Below are 19,762 nucleotides of genomic sequence, written 5' to 3'. Positions count from 1 at the left end.
GACTTACAGTTTCTAACTGTTTCCCCTATTCTCAGAAATTTCCTGTGAGAAGGGTCAACATTCCCTGAAGGAGACCCTGTGTTCAGACAGATGCACATTCTGCCAGAGGCAGGCCATCACCTTGTAGTCAGCCAACATTCACTGAGCACCTACATGCGACATGCCAAGGGGCTGCAGCCAGGGACAGGGCAGAGCTAGCCCTGCCCTCGTGTGGCTAGTGGACAACAGCACCAATGCCTGTCCTGGAATTTCCAGGGAACTCACTCACCTATCAGGAAATGAATTGTCACTGCCTTTGCTTGGCCCAGCCTCGTTACGTTTCTGTTGAGAATCCCATTCTGAAACAGCTCTGAGAAGAAGGGCCGCTGGAATGTGCCAAATAGTCATAGTGATCATATTACCTTATCCTTCCATTGTGACACTTTACCATTTTCTATTCATTTTTCATGTCCTCTACATCACCCCCCTCCCATACCAGAGACATTGAAAATATACTCCTTTGGAACTTGAAAACCACCATTTTAGGCTTGATATATGGAGGGAGGAAATTTGGCAGAACCCATAATCTGCTTATCTTCAACCGGCAAACCACCAAAGCCCCTGCCAACCCCAGAGGGCCTTCATAGGAACCAGTAAACACAGCAGGCAAGACGCTTTCCTATTACGACAAAAACAGGCTCTGGTCTCATCTTTTCAGCCTCTGAAACCCTCCACTGGCCTCCCCTCACGCAAAGGGAAAAATCTGAAGTTGTTCTAGAATGTCAGCTCCAGAAGGGCAGCAGCTGTTCTATTCCCTGCTGCATCTCCATCACTCACAGCTGTGGCCGTCCATAGTAGGTGCTCAGTAAACAGCTGATGGAAGATCAGTCTCTGTGGCTGGCCAGTCCCTCTGCAGTCTGGTTAACCACCAGTCTCCTCCTCACTCCCTGGACTCTGCCACATCAGCTCACTTGCTCTCCCTCAGCCCTGCCAAGCTCATTCTGCCTCCAAACATTTTGCACTGGATGTCCTCTCTTCCTGGAATGATCCACCAGATATTCAGGTGGCTCCCCCTGACTTTTTTACTCCTCATGCCTCCATAAGCCCTTTCCTGACAAGTGAATCTACAACAGAATACTCCTTCATGCTTTATGCTTTATTTTTCTTAAATCAACTTAATTTATGTATAATGTTAAAACTACCCAATGCACACTTTAAAAAATTTATTTCAATAGATTTTGGTTAACAGGTGGTGTTTGGTTCCACGAATAAGTTCTTTAGTGGTGATTTCTGAGATTTTGGTGCACCCATCACCCGAGCAGTGTACACTGTACCCAATGTGTAGTTTTTTTATCCCTCACCCCGCTTCCACCATTTCCCCTGAGGCCCCAAAGTCCATTGTATCATTCTTATGCCTTTGTGTCCTCAAAGCTTAGCTCCCACTTATGAATGAGAACATACAATGTTTGGTTTTCCATTCCTGAGTTAGTTCACTTAGAATAATGGTCTCCATTTCCATTCAGGTTGCTGTGAATGTCATTATTTCATTCCTTTTTGTGTCTGAGTAGTATTCTATGGTATATATATATATATATACCACATTTTCTTTATCCACTTGTTGATTGATGGGGATTTGGGCTGATCCCATATTTTTGCAATTGCTAATTGTGCTGCTAAAACATGCACCAGTGCACACATTTTCTAAGTGTCCACTTGGATCCCTAAAATCTGAAAACCGTATCCACCTCAGTAAGCACCACCACAGCCATAATAGAGGACAATGCCACCACGCAACAGCTCCCCTGTGCCCCATACCAACCTCACCTCCAGGCCCAAGCAACCACTAATCTGCTTTCTGTCACTGGAGATTAGATTTGTATCCACTAGAGTTTCATATGCAAGGAATCCCGTGCTGTTGTGTCTGCCTTCTTTCACACGCAGAATGTCAGTGAGATTCACCCATGGTGTTGTTTGTATCTGTATTAGTCTGTTCTCATGCTGCTAATAAAGACATACTTGAGACTGGGTAATTTATAAAGGAAAGGAGGTTTAATGGACTTACAGTTCCACATGGCTGGGGAGGCCTCACAATCATGGCAGAAGGCAAAGGAGGAGCAAAGGCACGTCTTACATAGTGGCGGCAGGAAAGAGAGCATTTGCAGGGGAACTCCCCTTTATAAAACCATCAGATCTCACGAGACCGATTCACTATCACGAGAACAGCACAGGAAAGTCCCACCCCCATGGTTCAAATACCTCCCACTGGGTCCCTCCCACGACATGTGGGAATTATGGGAGCTACAATTCAAGATGAGATTTGGGTGAGGACACAGCCAAACCATATCAGTTTCCATGGCTTATTCCTTTTATTACTGAGTAGATTTTCAGTTGTGTGTATATTCCACAATGCGTGTGACCATTCACCTGTTGATGGACATTTGGGTTGTCTGGTTTGCTTTATTTTTATTTTGTTTTATTTTATTTTTGAGACAGAATCTCACTCTGTCACCCAGGCTGGAGTGCAGTGGTGTGATCTTGGCTCACTTCAACCTCTGCCTCCCAGGTTCAAGCGATTCTCCTGCCTCAGCCTCCTGCATAGCTGGGACTACAGCTGCACCCCACCACACCGGACTAATTTTGGTATTTTTAGTAGAGACAGGGTTTCACAATGTTGGCCAGGCTGGTCTTGAACTCCTGACCTTGTAATCCACCCACCTCGGCTTCCCAAAGTGCTGGGATTCCAGGCGTGAGCCACCGCACCTGGCTGGTTTGCGTTATTTTTTACTCACAGCTTTCCTCCCTCCCTGACATTATATTCCCCCTTGAAAATGTCAGCTCCAGGAGGACAGGAGCCTTGTCTGTATCATTCACTGCTGTATCCCCAGGACACAGAGCAGTGCCAGGCACATGGTGGTTGCTCAATATTTGTTGAAGGAACAAATGGTTTTACATTCATTTGCCCTTGCAACATAACAGGCCTGAGAGCCATGCTTCAGATTTTTCTATGAACTCCAATTTAGGGACCCTTAGACCTTCTAAGTGAAACCAGATGTTGGCTGCGGCTCCCCTGCCCAACGAAGGCTGGGCTGAGGTAGCCTGTACCCTGTGGTCTTGTGAACACACACACACGTGCAAATGGGAGAGGCAGGCCAGCACCCCCTACTGGCTGCCTGTTCATTAAGCATATTGAGAAGACTGTAATACACTGGATTAAGAGTGTCCTCTTTGAAGCTGGCTGCTTGGGTGTGAATCTCAGCCCCACCACTTACTAATTGTTGGGCAAGCTATGTAACCTCTCTGTGTCTCAGTTTCCTCATATGCAAAACAGGAATACTTTGTATTCAGTAGGGTTATTATGAGCATGAATCACTTAGAACAGTGCCTGGCCTCATTAAATGTTAACTCATAGTAGCATCAGAGCAGTTAGCAAGCAAAAATAAGAGAAAACTACAGTGTTCACTAAAATTTCCAAAAGGCATTTCCTGAAGAGATTATGTCCTTTAAGTAGTTGTGTCACCAAAACTCCACCTTGTAGGTATACCTGTCACTCTAGATATTATTTCCTTTTGGCCTAAATCTTTTTCATTCATGCAATAAAGATCTTTAGTGAGTACCTACTATGTGCCAAGCACTGTTCTAGGCACGAGGGATGCTGAGTTAACTGAAACAGACAAGTCTCCCACTCTTTTTTTTTTTCAGTTGTACTTTAAATTCTAGGGTACATGTGCACAACGTGCAGGTTTGTTAAATATGTGTACATGTGCCATGTTGGTGTGCTGCACCTGTTAACTCGTCATTTACATTGGGTATATCTCCTAATGCTATCCCTCCCCACTCCCCCACCCCACGACAGGCCCCGGTATGTGATGTTCCCCACCCTGTGTCCAAGTGTTCTCATTGTTCAATTCCCACCTATGAGTGAGAACATACGGTGTTTGATTTTCTGTCCTTGCGATAGTTTGCTCAGAATGATGGTTTCCAGCTTCATCCATGTCCCTACAAAGGACATGAACTCATCCTTTTTTATGGCTGCATAGTATTCCATGGTGTATATGTGCCACATTTTCTTAAACCAGTCTATCATTGATGGACAGTTGGTTTGGTTCCAAGTCTTTGCTATCGTGAAAAGTGCTGCAGTAGACATACGTGTGCATGTGTCTTTATAGCAGCATGATTTATAATCCTTTGGGTATATACCCAGTAACAGGATGGCTGAATCAAATGGTATTTCTAGTTCTAGATCCTTGAGGAATTGCCACACTGTCTTCCACAATGGTTGAACTAGTTTACACTCCCACCAACAATGTAAAGTGTTCCTATTTCTCCACATCCTCTCCAGCACCTGTTGTTTCCTGACTTTTTAACTGATCGCCATTCTAACTGGTGTGAGATGGTATCTCATTGTGGCTTTGATTTGCATTTCTCTGATGGCCAGTGATGAGCATTTTTTCTTGTGTCTGTTGGCTGCATAAATGTCTTCTTTCATATCCCTTGCCCACTTTTTGATGGGGTTGTTTGATTTTTTTTCTTGTACATTTGTTTAAGTTCCTTGTAGATTCTGGATATTCACCCTTTTTCAGATAGGTAGATTGTAAAAATTTTCTCCCATTCTGTAGGTTGCCTGTTCACTCTGATGGTAGTTTCTTTTGCTGTGCAGAAGCTCTTTAATTTAATTAGGTCCCATTTGTCAATTTTGGCTTTTGTTGCCATTGTTTTCGGTGTTTTAGTCATGAAGTCCTTGCCCATGCCTGTGGCCTGAATGGTATTGCCTAGGTTTTCTTCTAGGGTTTTTATGGTTTTAGATCTAATATTTAAGTCTTTAACCCATATTGAATTAATTTTTTTATAAGGTGTAAGGAAGGGATCCAGTTTCAGCTTTCTACATATGGCTAGCCAGTTTTCCCAGCACCATTTATTAAATAGGGAATCCTTTCCCCATTTCTTGTTTTTGTCAGGTTTGTCAAAGATCAGATGGTTGTAGATGTGTGGTATTATTTCTGAGGGATCTATTCTGTCCCATGGGTCTATATCTCTGTTTTGGTACCAGTACCATGCTCTTTTGGTCCCTTTAGCCTTGTAGTATAGTTTGAAGTCAGGTAGCGTGATGCCTCCACTTTCATTTTTTTGGCTTAGGATTGTCTTAGCAATGTGGACTCTTTTTTGGTTCCATATGAACTTTAAAGTAGTTTTTTCCAATTCTGTGAGGAAAGTCATTGGTAGCTTGATGGGGATGGCATTGAATCTATAAATTACCTTGGGCAGTGTGGCCATTTTCACAATATTGATTCTTCCTATCCATGAACATGGAATGTTCTTCCATTTGTTTGTGTCCTCTTTTATTTTGTTGAGCAGTGGTTTGTAGTTCTCCTTGAAGAGGTCTTTCACATCCCTTGTAAGTTGGATTCCTAGGTATTTTATTCTCTTTGAAGCAATTGTGAATGGGAGTTCACTCATAATTTGGCTCTGTGTTTGTCTGTTGTTGGTGTATAGGAATTCTTGTGATTTTTGCACATTGATTTTGTATCCTGAGACTTTGCTGACATTGCTTATCAGCTTAAGGAGATTTTGGGCTGAGACGTTGGGGTTTTCTAAATATACAATCATGTCATCTGCAAACAGGGACAATTTGACTTCTTCTTTTCCTAATTGAATACCCTTTATTTCTTTCTCTTGCCTGATTTTCCTGGCCAGAACTTCCAACTCTATGTTGAATAGGAGTGGTGAGAGAGGGCATCCCTGTCTTGTGCCAGTTTTCAAAGGAATGCTTCCAGTTTTTGCCCATTCAGTATGATATTGGCTGTGGGTTTGTCATAAATAGCTCTTATTATTTTGAGATATGTCCCATCAATACCTAGTTGATTGAGAGTTTTTAGCATGAAGGGCTGTTGAATTTTGTCAAAGGCCTTTTCTGCATCTATAGAGATAATCATGTGGTTTTTGTCATTGGTTCTGTTTCTGTGATGGATTACATTTATTGATTTGCATATGTTGAACAAGCCTTGCATCCCAGGGATGAAGACAACTTGATCGTGGTGGATAAGCTTTTTGATGTGCTACTGGATTCGGTTTGCCAGTATTTTATTGAGGATTTTTGTATCAACGTTCATCAGGGATATTGGTCTAAAATTCTCTTTTGTTGTGTCTCTGCCAGGCTTTGGTATCAGGATGATGCTGGCCTCATAAAATGAGTTAGGGAGGATTCCCTCTTTTTCTATTGATTGGAATAGTTTCAGAAGGAATGGCACCAGCTCCTCTTTGTACCTCTGGTAGAATTTGGCTGTGAATCTGTCTGGTCCTGGACTTTTTTTGGTTGGTAGGCTATTAATTGTTGCCTCAATTTCAGAGCCTGTTATTGGTCTATTCAGGGATTCAACTTCCTCCTGGTTTAGTCTTGGGAGGGTGTATGTGTCCAGGAACTTATCCATTTCTTCTAGATTTTCTAGTTTATTCGCGTAGAGGTGTTTATAGTATTCTCTGATGGTAGTTTGTTTTTCTGTGGGATCGGTGGTGATATCCCCTTTATCATTTTTTACTGCATCTATTTGATCCTTCTCTCTTTTCTTCTTTATTAGTCTTGCTAGCCGTCTATCAATTTTGTTGATGTTTTCAAAAAACCAGCTCCTGGATTCATTGATTTTTTGAAGGGTTTTTTGTGTGTCTGTCTCCTTCAGTTCTGCTCTGATCTTAGTTATCTCTTGCCTTCTGCTAGCTTTTGAATGTGTTGCTCTTCTCTAGTTCTTTTAATTGTGATGTTAGGGTGTCAATTTTAGATTATTCCCGCTTTGTCTAGGGGGCATTTAGTGGTATAAATTTCCCTCTACACACAGCTTTAAGTGGGTCCCAGAGATTCTGGTATGTTGTGTCTTTGTTCTCGTTGATTTCAAAGAACATCTTTATTTCTGCCTTCATTTCGTTATGTACTCAGTAGTCATTCAGGAGCAGGTTGTTCAGTTTCCATGTAGTTGAGCAGTTTTGAGTGAGTTTCTTAATCCTGAGTTCCAGTTTGATTTCACTGTGGTCTGAGAAACAGTTTGTTTTAATTTCTGTTCTTTTACATTTGCTGAGGAGTGCTTTAATTCCAGCTATGTGGTCAATTTTGGAATAAGTGTGATGTGATGCTGAGAAGAGTGTATATTCTGTTGATTTGGGGTGGAGAGTTCTGTAGATGTCTATTAGGTCTGCTTGGTGCAGAGCTGAGTTCAATTCCTGGATATCCTTGTTGACTTTCTGTCTCATTGATCTGTCTAATGTTGACAGTGGGGTGTTAAAATCTCCCATTATTATTGTGTGGGAGTCTAAGTCTCTTTGTAGGTCCCTAAGCACTTGCATTATGAATCTGGGTGCTCCTGTATTGGGTGCATATATATTTAGGACAGTTAGCTCTTCTTGTTGAATTGATCCCTTTACCATTATGTGATGGCCTTCTTTGTCTCTTTTGATCTTTGTTGGTTTAAAGTCTGTTTTATCAGAGACTAGGATTGCAACCCCTGCTTTTTTTTTTTTGTTTTCCATTTTCTTGGTGGATCTTCCTCCCTCCCTTTATTTTGAGCCTATATGTGTCTCTGCATGTGGGATGGGTCTCCTGAATGCAGCACACTGATGGGTCTTGACTCTATCCAATTTGCCAGTCTGTGTCTTTTAATTGGAGCATTTAGCCCATTTACATTTAAGGTTAATATTGTTATGTGTGAATTTGATCCTGTCATTATGATGATAGGTGGTTATTTTGCTCGTTAGTTGATGCGGTTTCTTCCTAGCATCGACGGTGTTTACAATTTGGCATGTTTTTGCAGTGGCTTGTACTGGTTGTTCCTTTCCATGTTTAATGCTTCCTTCAGGAGCTCTTTTAGGGCAGGCCTGGTGGTGACAAAATCTCTCAGCATTTGCTTGTCTGTAAAGTATTTTATTTCTCCTTCACTTATGAAGCTTACTTTGGCTGGATATGAAATTCTGGGTTGAAAATTGTTTTCCTTAAGAATGTTGAATATTGGCCTCCACTCTCTTCTGGCTTGTAGAGTTTCTGCCGAGAGATCCGCTGTTAGTCTGATGGGCTTCTCTTTGTGGGTAACCAGACCTTTCTCTCTGGCTGCCCTTAATATTTTTTCCTTCATTTCAACTTTGGTGAATCTGACAATTATGTGTCTTGGAGTTGCTCTTCTCGAGGAGTATCTTTGTGGCATTCTCTTTATTTCCTGAGTTTGAATGTTGGCCTGCCTTGCTAGGTTGGGGAAGTTCTCCTGGATAATATCCTGCAGAGTGTTTTCCAACTTGGTTCCGTTCTCCCCATCACTTTCAGGTACGCCAATCAGACGTAGATTTGGTCTTTTCACATAGTCCCACATTTCTTGGAGGCTTTGTTCATTTCTTTTTATTTACTCTTTTTTCTCTAAACTTCTCTTCGCACTTCATTTCATTCATTTGATCTTCAGTCACTGATACCCTTTCTTCCACTTGATCGAATCGGCTACTGAAGCTTGTGCATGCGTCACGTAGTTCTCATGCCATGGTTTTCAGCTCCATCAGGTTATTGAAGGTCTTCTCTGCTGTTTATTCTAGTTAGCCGTTCGTCTAATCTTTTTTCAAGGTTTTTAGCTTCTTTGCGATGGGTTCGAACATCCTCCTTTAGCTCTGAGAAGTTTGTTTTTACCGGTCATCTGAAGCCTTCTTCTCTCAACCCATCAAAGTCATTCTCCGTCCAGCTTTGTTGTGTTGCTGGCAAGGAGCTGCATTCCTTTGGAGAAGAAGTGGCACTCTGATTTTCAGAATTTTCAGCTTTTCTGTTCTGGTTTCTCCCTATCTTTGTGGTTTTTGGTCTTTGACGATGGTGACATACAGATGGGGTTTTGGTGTGGATGTCCTTTCTGTTTGTTAGTTTTCCTTCTTTCTGTTTGTTAGTTTTCCTTCTAACAGTCAGGACCCTCAGCTGCACGTCTGTTGGAGTTTGCTGGAGGTCCACTCCAGACCCTGTTTGCCTGGGTATCACCAGTGGAGGCTGCAGAACAGCAAATATTGCAGAAGGGCAGATGTTGCTGCCTGATCCTTCCTCTGGAAGCTTCATCTCAGATGGGCACCCGGCTGTATGAGGTGTCAGTCGGCCCCTGCTGGGAGGTGTCTCCCAGTTACGCTACTAGGGGGTCAGGGACCCACTTGAGGAGGCAGTCTGTCTGTTCTCAGATCTCAGACTCCATGCTGGGAGAAGCACTACTCTCTTCAAAGCTGTCAGACAGGGACGTTTAAGTCTGCAGAATTTTCTGCTGCCTTTTGTTCAGCTATGCCCTGCCCCTGAGGTGGAGTCTACAGAGGCAAGCAGGCCTCCTTGAGCTGCGGTGGGCTCCACCCAGTTCGAGCTTCCTGGCTGCTTTGTTTACCTGCTCAAGCCTCAGCAATGGTGGACGCCCCTCCCCCAGCCTCGCTGCCACCTTGCTGCTGGATATCAGACTGCTATGCTAGCAATAAGTGAGGATCCGTTGGTGTGGGACCCTCCGAGCCCAGGTGCAGGATATAACCTCCTGGTGTGCCGTTTGCTAAGACCATTGGAAAAGCACAGTATTAGGGTGGGAGTGTCCCAATTTTCCAGGTACCATCTGTCACGGCTTCCATTGGCTAGGAAAGGGAATTCGCTGACCCCTTGTGCTTCCCAGGTGAGGTGATACCCCACCCTGCTTTGGCTCATGCTTTGTGGGCTGCACCCACTGTCTGACAAGCCCCAGTGAGATAAACCCAGTACCTCAGTTGGAAATGCAGAAATCACCTGTCTTCTGCAGTGCTCACACTGGGAGCTGTAGACTGGAGCTCTTCTTATTTGGCCATCTTGGAACTCCAGTGACAAGTCTCCCACTCTTAAGTGTTGGAGGAAGTTCATATCCAAAAGGAGGAAGATTAATTATAAATTAGTAAATCAGTAGCAAGTTTTTTTTTCAAAGAATCATGAGTTTTTGCTGAGGATGGAAACAAGAAGAAGTAATAGAGGTTTTTTAAAAAAATAATTTCAGCTTTCTTTTTAGACTCAGAGGTACATGAGCAAGTTTGTTACCTAGGTATGTTGCATGATACTAAGGTTTGGGATAGAAATGATCCCATCTCTCAGGTAGTGAGCATAGCACCCAGTAGTTAACCAACAGTAAAAATCCCAGTAGTTTTTCACCCCTTGCCCCCTCCCTCTCTGCCCTTTCTAGTAGTCCCCAGTGTCTATTGTTCCATCTTTATTTCCATGAGTACCCAATGCTTAGCTCCCACTTGTAAGTGAGAACATGTGGTGTTTGGTCTTCTGTTCCTGTATTTATTTCCTTAGAATGATGGCCTCCAGCTACATCCATATTGCTGAAAAAAATATGATTTCATTCTTTATGACTGCATAATATTCCATGGTATATATGTACCACATTTTCTTTATCCACTGTTGGTAGGCACCTAGGTTGATCCCGTCTTTACTATTGTGAATAGTGCTGCAATGAACATATGAATGCATGTGTCTTTTTGGTAGAAGGATTTGTTTTCTTTTGGATATATATCCAGTAATAGGATTATTGGGTTGAATGGTAGTTCTGTTTTAAGTTACTTGAGAAATTTCCAAACTGTTTTCCACAGTGGCTGAATTAATTCACATTCCCATCAACAGTGTGTAAGTGGTCGCTTTTCTTCACAGCCATGCCAGCATGTTGTTTTTTGACTTTTTAATGATAGACATTTTGACTTGTGTGAGATGGTATCTCATTGTGGTTTTGATTTACATTTTGATAGAGGTATTTCAGGTTGGGTAGTCAGGGAAGCCCTTTCTTAGGTGATGATATTTAGGCAAAGGCAGGATTAACAAGAAGCAGGCAGCTGCGAGATCAGGAGAAGGAACAGGCCAGGCAGAGGACAAGGCTGGTGCAAAGGCCCTGTGGCTGGGGTGAGCTTGGCATCTTCCAGGAACAGAGAGAACAGCAGTGTGGCTGGAAAACATACAGGTAGAGTGGCGTTTAGGGAATTGGGAAGGGGCCAGCTCCCAAAGCCACTTACAGACCAAGTACAGCCAACACCCAGCAAAGCCATCCAAACCCTTCCAGGCACCCTTTTTTCTCTGTGCCAGTGTGATGTCTCCCTGTCCTCAGGCCAGCCTGCTCTGCCCAGGTCTGACGCTAGCACTGCTAAGCTCTTCCTTCCTCCTTCTTATCCACTCAGCGGCATCATGAGGGGACTTACAAACCAGGCCAGCCACCAGATATGCTGGCAGCTACAACTAGTTTCTTGGAAAAGATGGATCTGTCCCCCATAATTGTTAAAATTCATGCAAATCCAACTTCAAATCCTTGCTTGGCCAGCAACCAAGCTCAATGGCACTGGATCCATTCCTTAACTTCTCTAGAAACCACTGTTCTCTTCTGAGATGAGACTAGGGTTTTGGGGAGGATGAAATGTGATAACACACATCAGCATTTGCTATTATGCCTGGCATGTAGCAAGTGCCCAGGCAAAAATAGGCTCTTATTTTTTATTATTACTTTTGCTGCTGCTGCAAGAGGACATGTAATGAAAGAATCAAGAATTCCACCCTTGTAAGATAAATTCTCCCCAGCTGCTGATTTTAGGGAACCCTGTTTGGTTCCTCTCTATCTTCCATCTGCTTGATTCTTGCCTGTGGGGCCTGGCATGATAAGCTGCTACAGTCTGGAAATGCAGATGCTGTTTCCTGTCCGGAAGCTCAGGGGCTGGTTCTCATAGTGGCCCGAGCAGTGGTGCCTGCAGCTGGGCCGATTGCATTTAGTTAAGTGACTCAGATACTGTAAGTAGGAACTGAGCAGGGAGTCCTGAAAAAGACAGGCAAGGCCGCACTCAGGGAAGCCAGCCCCCACTGGAGCACAGCTGTCATTCCTCCCCCTTCCCTGAGCACTCAGCCGCTTTGAAGGAGAGCAAAGAAATTGTGCTGAGCTTTAATGAGGAATCAGCCAGGCGCACTTTGCCACAGGCCTGGCTGGAGGCAGAAAGAAATGAACAGGCCCCCATGAGTGAGCGACCCACCACAGCTAAGTCATTCCCACCATCTCTGGATGTGACCAGAGACCCTGTGGTCATGTGGCTTCAAGCAGCCCTAGCTCACACGTGCCGCTTCCCTGCAATCCCACCAACTGCTGAGCGTGCCCTGCCATCTGAGGTAAAATCAACATCAGACGTCGTCAGGAGGCCGGCGATGCTGCCAGTGCAGAGTGAAGGGAGTGGCAGGCTTCCCGGGGAAATGTCAGCATTTATTGCTTTTCCCGTTCGCGTTGACCCCCAGCAAGAAAACGTTCCAAATAGCAATGAAGTCATCCCCCCTTTTTGGGGGGTCCTGGACCCAGTAATAACGTCTTCCCCAAGGGCAATGAGTCTGTCTTTAACCTTGCCATCTCTGGCAGGTGTGTATCAGTGTGGTTTCTAGAAGCATCTCTGGGCTGCCCACTCCCTGCCTGTGGCCGCCTTCCCTTCTGGGAAAGTAACAGCCCCCGCTCCACGGTCCAGGCTCTGCTGCTCTTCTCCCGCTCCTCTGGAAACCCACTAAGTTATCTTAATTACCATTCCTCCTCAGTCTCTGCCAAGAAGTGGGGAGATTTATAATTGGATCAGTCAAATATTTGCTATGGTTTATTTCTTTGCCTCTCGAGCTCTCGTAAAAGTTGCATTTTCATGCCACTTTGGGGTATGACTGATGACTCAAAGGCACAGCCCTCACATTGCATGCCAATGTGGGTTATTTTTCAGAGGCCAGGGAAAAGGAGAGAACTGGATGGGGAGAGGTGGTGTTTACTTTGGGTTATTGTGCTATCATCCTCTGGGTGGCTGCAAGAGACACAAGCGGCTTTGGGAGGCAAACTTCCTCCCGCATCCAGCCCGTGCACAGACACATGCTTCTATTGGGATTTGGTCATGTGCCTCCTAAACCCCTTCCAGAGCTTCTGCAGACCTAATGGGTAGGACCGCTACAGAGTAATCTCTTTAGTCAACGAGGCACAGTTTGGTCCCCCAAAGCATCCCCATGTCCCGAATTGATCACAGTGAGGTCCTAGAACAGAGGAGCCAGATGTCCCCAATACTAAGCCTGAGTTATCAATTCCCACTGTTGAGGGATGAAAAGGAAACTCTGGCCAGGGCCTGAGCTTTTGGAAAATGCCCTCCTTCTAGTGTCAGCCAGTCTGCCAAGCAAGCTGGCCAGGCTGCAGCCTAGGAATCCTAGAGAGCAGAGGCTCCCCTACACCAGATGGCCTCCTTGCAAGCCAGCTTCACGCTGGCCCCCAGTCTCTCTATCCTGGAAGGCAGTCTCCATGGCTGGCTCAGTTTATCCTCCCTGCATTTCTAGCCTCCAGCCCTTGCCCAAGTTATAGCAGCAGTGAATGATGCTGTGCGATGCTGCTTAACACGTGTTAATCTATGCATAGTGACCCTATGTACACTCTACTCTAGAGCACTTTCAGATAGAAAGGAGGAACAAGAGGTATAAACTGGGACACTCCTGGGTAATTGTGATGAACCAACACCCTACACATAATAGAGTGGAATTTGACAAACAGAAGTTGCTACCATCTTTTCCTGGGTGATCCTGTCCTGTTGTCCTGTAAGAAATTATCTTGACCAGGCGCGGTAGCTCAGGCCTATAGTTCCAGCACTTTGGGAGGCCAAGGTGGGCGGATCACAAGATCAGGAGTTCGAGACCAGCCTGGCCAACATAGTGAAATCCCGTCTCTACTAAAGACACAAAAAATTACCCTGGTGTGGTAGCAGGTGCCTGTAATCCCAGCTATTCGGGAGGCTGAGACAGGAGAATTGCTTGAACCGGAGATGTGGAGGTTACAGTGAGCCCAGATCAAGCTATTGCATTCCAGCCTGGGTGACAGGGCGAGACTCCATCTCAAAAAAAAAAAAGAAAGAAAGAAAGAAATGATCTTGAGGATCATTTGGCCTGACCTGGGAAGGAAGAGGGGCAGTAGTTCTGAAGGCCTTACTCTTCACCACTCTACCCTGCAGGTGAAACCTCTGTCTTCCTGGAGTTTATGTTCTTCTTAGTAGAAAGACAACACACATAAAAATAAATTATATCATTTTAGGGGGTAATAAGTGCTTTGAAGATAATAAAGCACAATAAAGGGCTACAGAATTGAGACACATCAGACACCGTATCATATCAGAGTCAATATCTTCTCCCAGAGCCCCTGGCTACCGATTCTTCCTTAAATGAAAACTGCCCTCTGTGCTTCTGTGCGGGGGGACTCTGTGGAGCCAGCCAAAATAGATGTCTTCTCTTTCCCCTGAAAAATGCCTCTTCTTAGAGTAATTTACTGGGCTGGACAGTGAGCACTGCCACTAGTCCTAAGCCATTTCCGTGTCCCTTGGCTGGTCACGGGGTTCAGCAAGAGATGACTGATGCCCAAATTAGTAATGAGCAATGGCCCCACACAAGTAATCACTTTCCTCAAACTCTTCCTCATGGGGGTGATTACTTGGACCCGAAATGAAGTAGATCCTTCTCACCTCGGCACCAAGGAAGTTACAGCCATTCCTCTGGCTGACAGCAATTTGTAGACATGGGTCTTTGCAGTTGGACATTTTCGAGGTTGCTAAGGAACAAATGCTTTGGTTAGAAAGGTCTCCGAAAGCAGCATCAGTTTGTCATATCACTTTAAATCATTTATTTTACCCCACAAAGACAGCTGTGACCAATGGGATATGGGGTAGAGAGAAGCTAAACACTCTCATTTCTTGAGAAATGGAGAAAATTTCAACTTCTAAGCAGTGGCCGTTGCCAGCGCCCCACATGTGAAACTAGAACCACACACTGCTCCTCCATGATCATTATGATTTGCAAGTAGGTGACTCATAGTCCCTAGGTACTTAATAAAATAGTTATTATCTTCCTGGCCCTGCCCTAAGCATTATCTCATGTCATCCTTATAACCTCCCTGAATGTTAGGTGTGATTATTCCCTGGTATGAAAACCAAGAAGAAGGTAAAAGTAGATTTGCCCAACATCAAAGAATAGTAAGTGACAGAGTCAGAATTCAAACCCAGGTTTGTCTGATGGCAAAGCCTTTGTGTTTAAGATTATAGAGTCTTTTGTTTTCAGTGATCACATTTCAGGTGGAAAAACTAGTGATTCTGACGACGGGAAAGGCACATTAGGAGATTCCTGGAGTTTCATTCTATGAAGTTCGTAAAAGGGGTTATAGTTGATGTCTGTAACCCATAAAAACCTTTTTATGGAAGGGAAAGTGGAGAGATTGCTTAATCCTACAGTGGTGGTTTTCATCGGCTAAAACCTACACTTTGAATGTTCTCTGGAAGTCAGCATGGAAGTGACTTTTCTATGCAGTGATTTTGCAGGAGTTCACAAGATTAGTCCAGTTCTCCTGGGGTTTTATCGATTTTCTTGTCAACAAGTAAGAAACACTGGTGTCCTCTTTGCCTTCTCCTTCATCCTCACTGTCCAGCCCATGGTCAAGCCCTGTCACCTCTTCCTTAGAAATGTTCCTCCAAAGTTGTCCCCCCCTTCTCATTCACTGTCCTAATCAAACCCTTTTCACCTCACCCCTGGGTTTCTGCAATCACTTCCTAATTTGTCCTCCTGCTTTCATTTTTTCTCCCTTTGGAATATCTCATATCCTTCCTACAAACTAATTCCTCAAAACATCCCTTTGATCACATCAGTCACTGCTCAAGAGTCTTCAATAGCTCCCACTTGCCTGCTACAGCATTTCACCTATTATTTAGAACAAGCCTCTCTTGGGTCCCATTTGACCTCCCCATCCCCTTATCCTGGTAGCCTTAGTTGACCACTCTGTCTCTCATTAATCACTCCCAGTTCTGAACCTGGTTTCCACTGAAACAAGTTAAACTTTAATTGCTGGTTTATCCAAGGCCAGGCACTATAAGGGCATGAACATAAACACCAAGCCAATCTATGTCTAAATTCTTGCTTGGCCACTTAGGAGCTGTGTGACTTTGGAAAAGTTGCTTGACTTCTCTGAGCCTCAGCTTTCTTATCTGTAAAATATGGATGTAAATAATACCAAGATAGGTACCAAATCAGGGTTTCTTCAAGAATTGAATAAAATGATAATAATGATCGTGACGGCTAACATGTATTTTGTGTTTACTGGGTGCCAGGCACTGTCTAAATATTATCTGAATCCTCACAACAACCCCATAACATAGATACTCTTATTTTCAGTTTTGCCAGTGGGAAAACCAAGGCACAGACAGGAGAAGCTAGTAAGCACCTCATTCAGGATTCTCTCAGGCTCCGTAGCCCTCATCATAGCCATTCTGCTGTGCCATTTCTCCTAGTAAATGATCAATAAAATGGTAGCTGGTAACATGGGCTCATAATTCCTTATCTGAAACTCCCAGGAAACCAATTACATTTTGGAATTCAGAATTTGGAGGATTATGGAAAAGTTATACTTTGCATATCCTCTGTATTACATAATATAGAGGGGGGCTGGAGCAACAGCATGTACCACTCCCCCCACCACACACACACACACACACACACACACATACACACACACACGATGCACACATACAAACAAAAAGAAAAAACCTTTGGGTTAGAGCTCTTTGGATTTCAGGACAACAGATAACAGATTGTGGCCTAGAGTAATAAAAGTATTAATAGTAGCAATAATTATAAAGCATAATAAATAATGACTGTTACTATTGTTACACCTTTTGCGGCTCTTGTTTTCCTGGGTAAGTTCATAGCAAAATGTGCTACAAAAAAGGTCTTTCTCCATGAACAAATGGGTGGGGGGGAAGGTGCCAGGTGTGGGACCACATCCGCACCTTGTCTCATACATGGTACTTTCTCTCCTTTTCCCAGTATGACTTCATGGAACGTCTGGATGGGAAGGAGAAGTGGAGTGTGGTTGAGTCTCCCAGGGAACGCCGGAGCATACAGACCTTGGTTCAGAATGAAGCCGTGTTTGTGCAGTACCTGGATGTGGGCCTGTGGCATCTAGCCTTCTACAATGATGGAAAAGACAAAGAGATGGTTTCCTTCAATACTGTTGTCCTAGGTAGGTGTGGGGTCTCTGAGATGGCATGCCATGAAGGGAAGATGGAAATGTTCTGGGCGTCTCTGGAGAAGACACATCTTCTAAGGTAGTTTCTACTACAGATGACAACCAACCAGGATCCTTTGTTTAGGCCTTGTAGTGTCACCCACCTGAAACTAGCTCTGATTAAATGGAAATGCTGCTTAAACCATGAAAAAGCCACCAAAGATGAAATTGAGGTTAAGAGTTTGGGTCAGACTGCCTGGGTTGAGTCCTGATTACACCACCTAAGCAAATCACTTGACTTTGATAAGCCTCAGTTTCCTCATAGTAAAATAGGAACTAACATGAATGCCCACTTCATAGGGCCATCATGGGGACTAAATAAAATAAATATATACGTCTCTAAGCATATAGTAAAGAAACTGCTGGCGATTCATATCAGCTCAGAATTTTTCTTAAAAATTAAGGGAACCTGAAAATATTAATAAAAAGTGATTTTTTAAAAAAGTTTAAATCAGAGAAATTATATAGACATTTAAAAATCATGTTTTTATTCTTAAGTAGGTAAATCTCAAAGTGTTTTAATTAAGTACTTATCATTTTGGCATAGGGTAGCCCTGCTTTCTATTAGCTATCAAGGGAAAGGCAAAGTTTCAATGAAAATGTCCTTATACATGCAATACGAAGCTCTAAAAGGGTCATTCGCTTGAGGAAGATTTCATAAAGTTTTTCTACAACAAACCCTAAGTATGTTAACAAGCAAAGAAGCTGTAGATATTTTCATTAAAGTTATGTTATTGGGATTTTTAATCTTCTCCTGACAATAATAATTGATCCTGGGTAGAACCTCTGTGAATCAGGGAAGATTATTAGACCCATTTCACAGAAGAATAAATTGAGATTCAGAAAGCTGAATCTCTCAAAGACCCAGGTTGTGGAAACAGTGGAAATGGCATGGGCTCCTGGGTCTTGTCCACTGCCTTCGTACAACACCATGTGTCCCAACAACTCTTAGTTGTAGATCTCAAGATTCACTGGGGAAGCCCCCACAGGGTGGCTTCTTGAAGAAAGACCTGGTAACTGCAGCATTAAATCCAGTATTTTCCTCCCCACATCTTAACTGGGCAATTCACTTATCTCTCTGAGCCTCAGTTTCATCATCTGTGAAAAGGTAATGACCACATCCAGGAAGTAGAGGGTGATGTGACTATCATGACAAATAAAACGTGTGTGGCATGAGTTGGTAGTCACTAAGTGACATCCGATTTTTTTTTCTTTAGGAATACATCTAGTATCGCTGTTTTTCTATTGATTACATTTTAAGAACTTTTCTATTGGTCCCATGGATTTTCCTGAGGGGCTCCCTGACTCTTCAAAGAGCTATGTAATCCAACCTGAAATTCAGGTGGCAATTCTTCATCAGTGGCCACAACTTCAGAATGGTGTAAAATCACACAGAGTTTTGGTACTGACCATGGGATTCAAGTCAATCCTTATTCCTTCTGCTAAGCAAAGACTGACCCTATCAAGGCTGGCCAAATGGTCCAAAGCAGGAGTTGGCTACACTGTAGCCCATGGGCCTAATCTGGCCCACTGCCTGTTTTTATGAATAAAGTTTTATTGGAGCAGCCCCATACCTCTGTTTACATATTGTCTATGGCAGCTTTCCCACTGTCACGGCAGAGTTGAGTCATTGCAGCAGAGACCATATGGCCCACAAAGCCTAAATCGTTACTCTCTGTCCCTTTACAGACAAAGTTTGCCAACCCCTACTCTAAAGTCATGTCATAAACTTTGTATAATGCAAGTCAGTGGAGAAGCGCTCCACAGAGGGAAAATACCCAGAATTAGGTTAGGTACCAATGGGGAAGAAAAGTAATAGGGTAGAGACTACCTCACAAAAGGAAAAAACTAGAAACAAATTTGGAACCAGCTTGAGATGTTGAGATTGTTTTAAATCTTTGGTTTAAGAACATGATGAGAAATGACTTCCTTTGTGTCACTTTGTGTTTAAACTCAAGAGGCTTGACACGTACGTGACAGCACACACCCTGCACAGCAGCTGGCTCAGCTGGGGTCTGCAAGAATTCAGAGAAGTAGTTCATAACAACAAGAACAGTTATGCATTTATAGAGCGTCAACGGTGTGCTAGCCCCAGTATTATGCCTTCGTGTCTCTTGCTTCCTCAACCCATGGAGTAGCCACATGAGGTAGCACTATCACAGTTCTCTGCATTTTCCAACTGAGGAAGCCAAGACTAAACGCAGTTAGAAAACTTGCCCAGGGTCACACACAGCCAGGAAAAGGTGAAATCAGGATTCATACTTTCCAGAGCCTGTGCTCTTAACTACTGGATTTCTTTGGATTCTAGCCAACTAAATCCTTTTCCCTCTAAACTTAGCACATTTTCTGGGGTTCAGATTATTTCACAACAGCTTCTGTCCTCCCTTTCCTTTATCCACATGGACACAGGCACTGTGGTAGTGAAATTCCCTTCCCCCAGGACATCACTCAACCTGGCCTGTTGGAGCTGGGAATAGCAATTCTCCCAAGAGGATCTCTCTTGTCTGGACTGTAGCTCAAAGAAAAAGTCAAAGGTAATTGGCCTAATAGTTGGGCAGACATCTTGATGGAGCAATGATAGTAATTGGCCTGAAATGCAGGGAAAAGAACAGTGTTTTATTTTGTTCAGAGGTTCTCCCACACATACCTATCATCAGAACATTCTCCATCAAGAGCAGCCAGGAGCGCTGTAAACCCCCCGTGATGTGAAACAG

At 43.7% G+C, this 19,762-nt stretch overlaps 1 protein-coding gene across 9 annotated transcripts in view; it reads left to right on the top strand.

The window, feature by feature from the left end:
• The window catches only part of TENM2 (teneurin transmembrane protein 2), a 1,389,831-nt gene that overhangs the window by 1,200,355 nt on the left and 169,714 nt on the right, over positions 1 to 19,762 (top strand). For all 9 annotated transcript variants that reach the window (XM_030825348.1, XM_030825333.1, XM_012505108.2 and 6 more), the window contains one exon: positions 16,808 to 17,003. In XM_030825348.1, coding sequence (XP_030681208.1) covers positions 16,808 to 17,003 — 196 coding nt within the window. The remainder of the gene's footprint in view (positions 1 to 16,807; positions 17,004 to 19,762) is intronic.

Source organism: Nomascus leucogenys, chromosome 2, assembly GCF_006542625.1.
Source record: "Nomascus leucogenys isolate Asia chromosome 2, Asia_NLE_v1, whole genome shotgun sequence".
Classification (NCBI taxonomy): domain Eukaryota; kingdom Metazoa; phylum Chordata; class Mammalia; order Primates; family Hylobatidae; genus Nomascus; species Nomascus leucogenys.
Note: the sequence above shows the minus strand (reverse complement) of the source record. Positions and strands in the feature narration are given on the sequence as shown.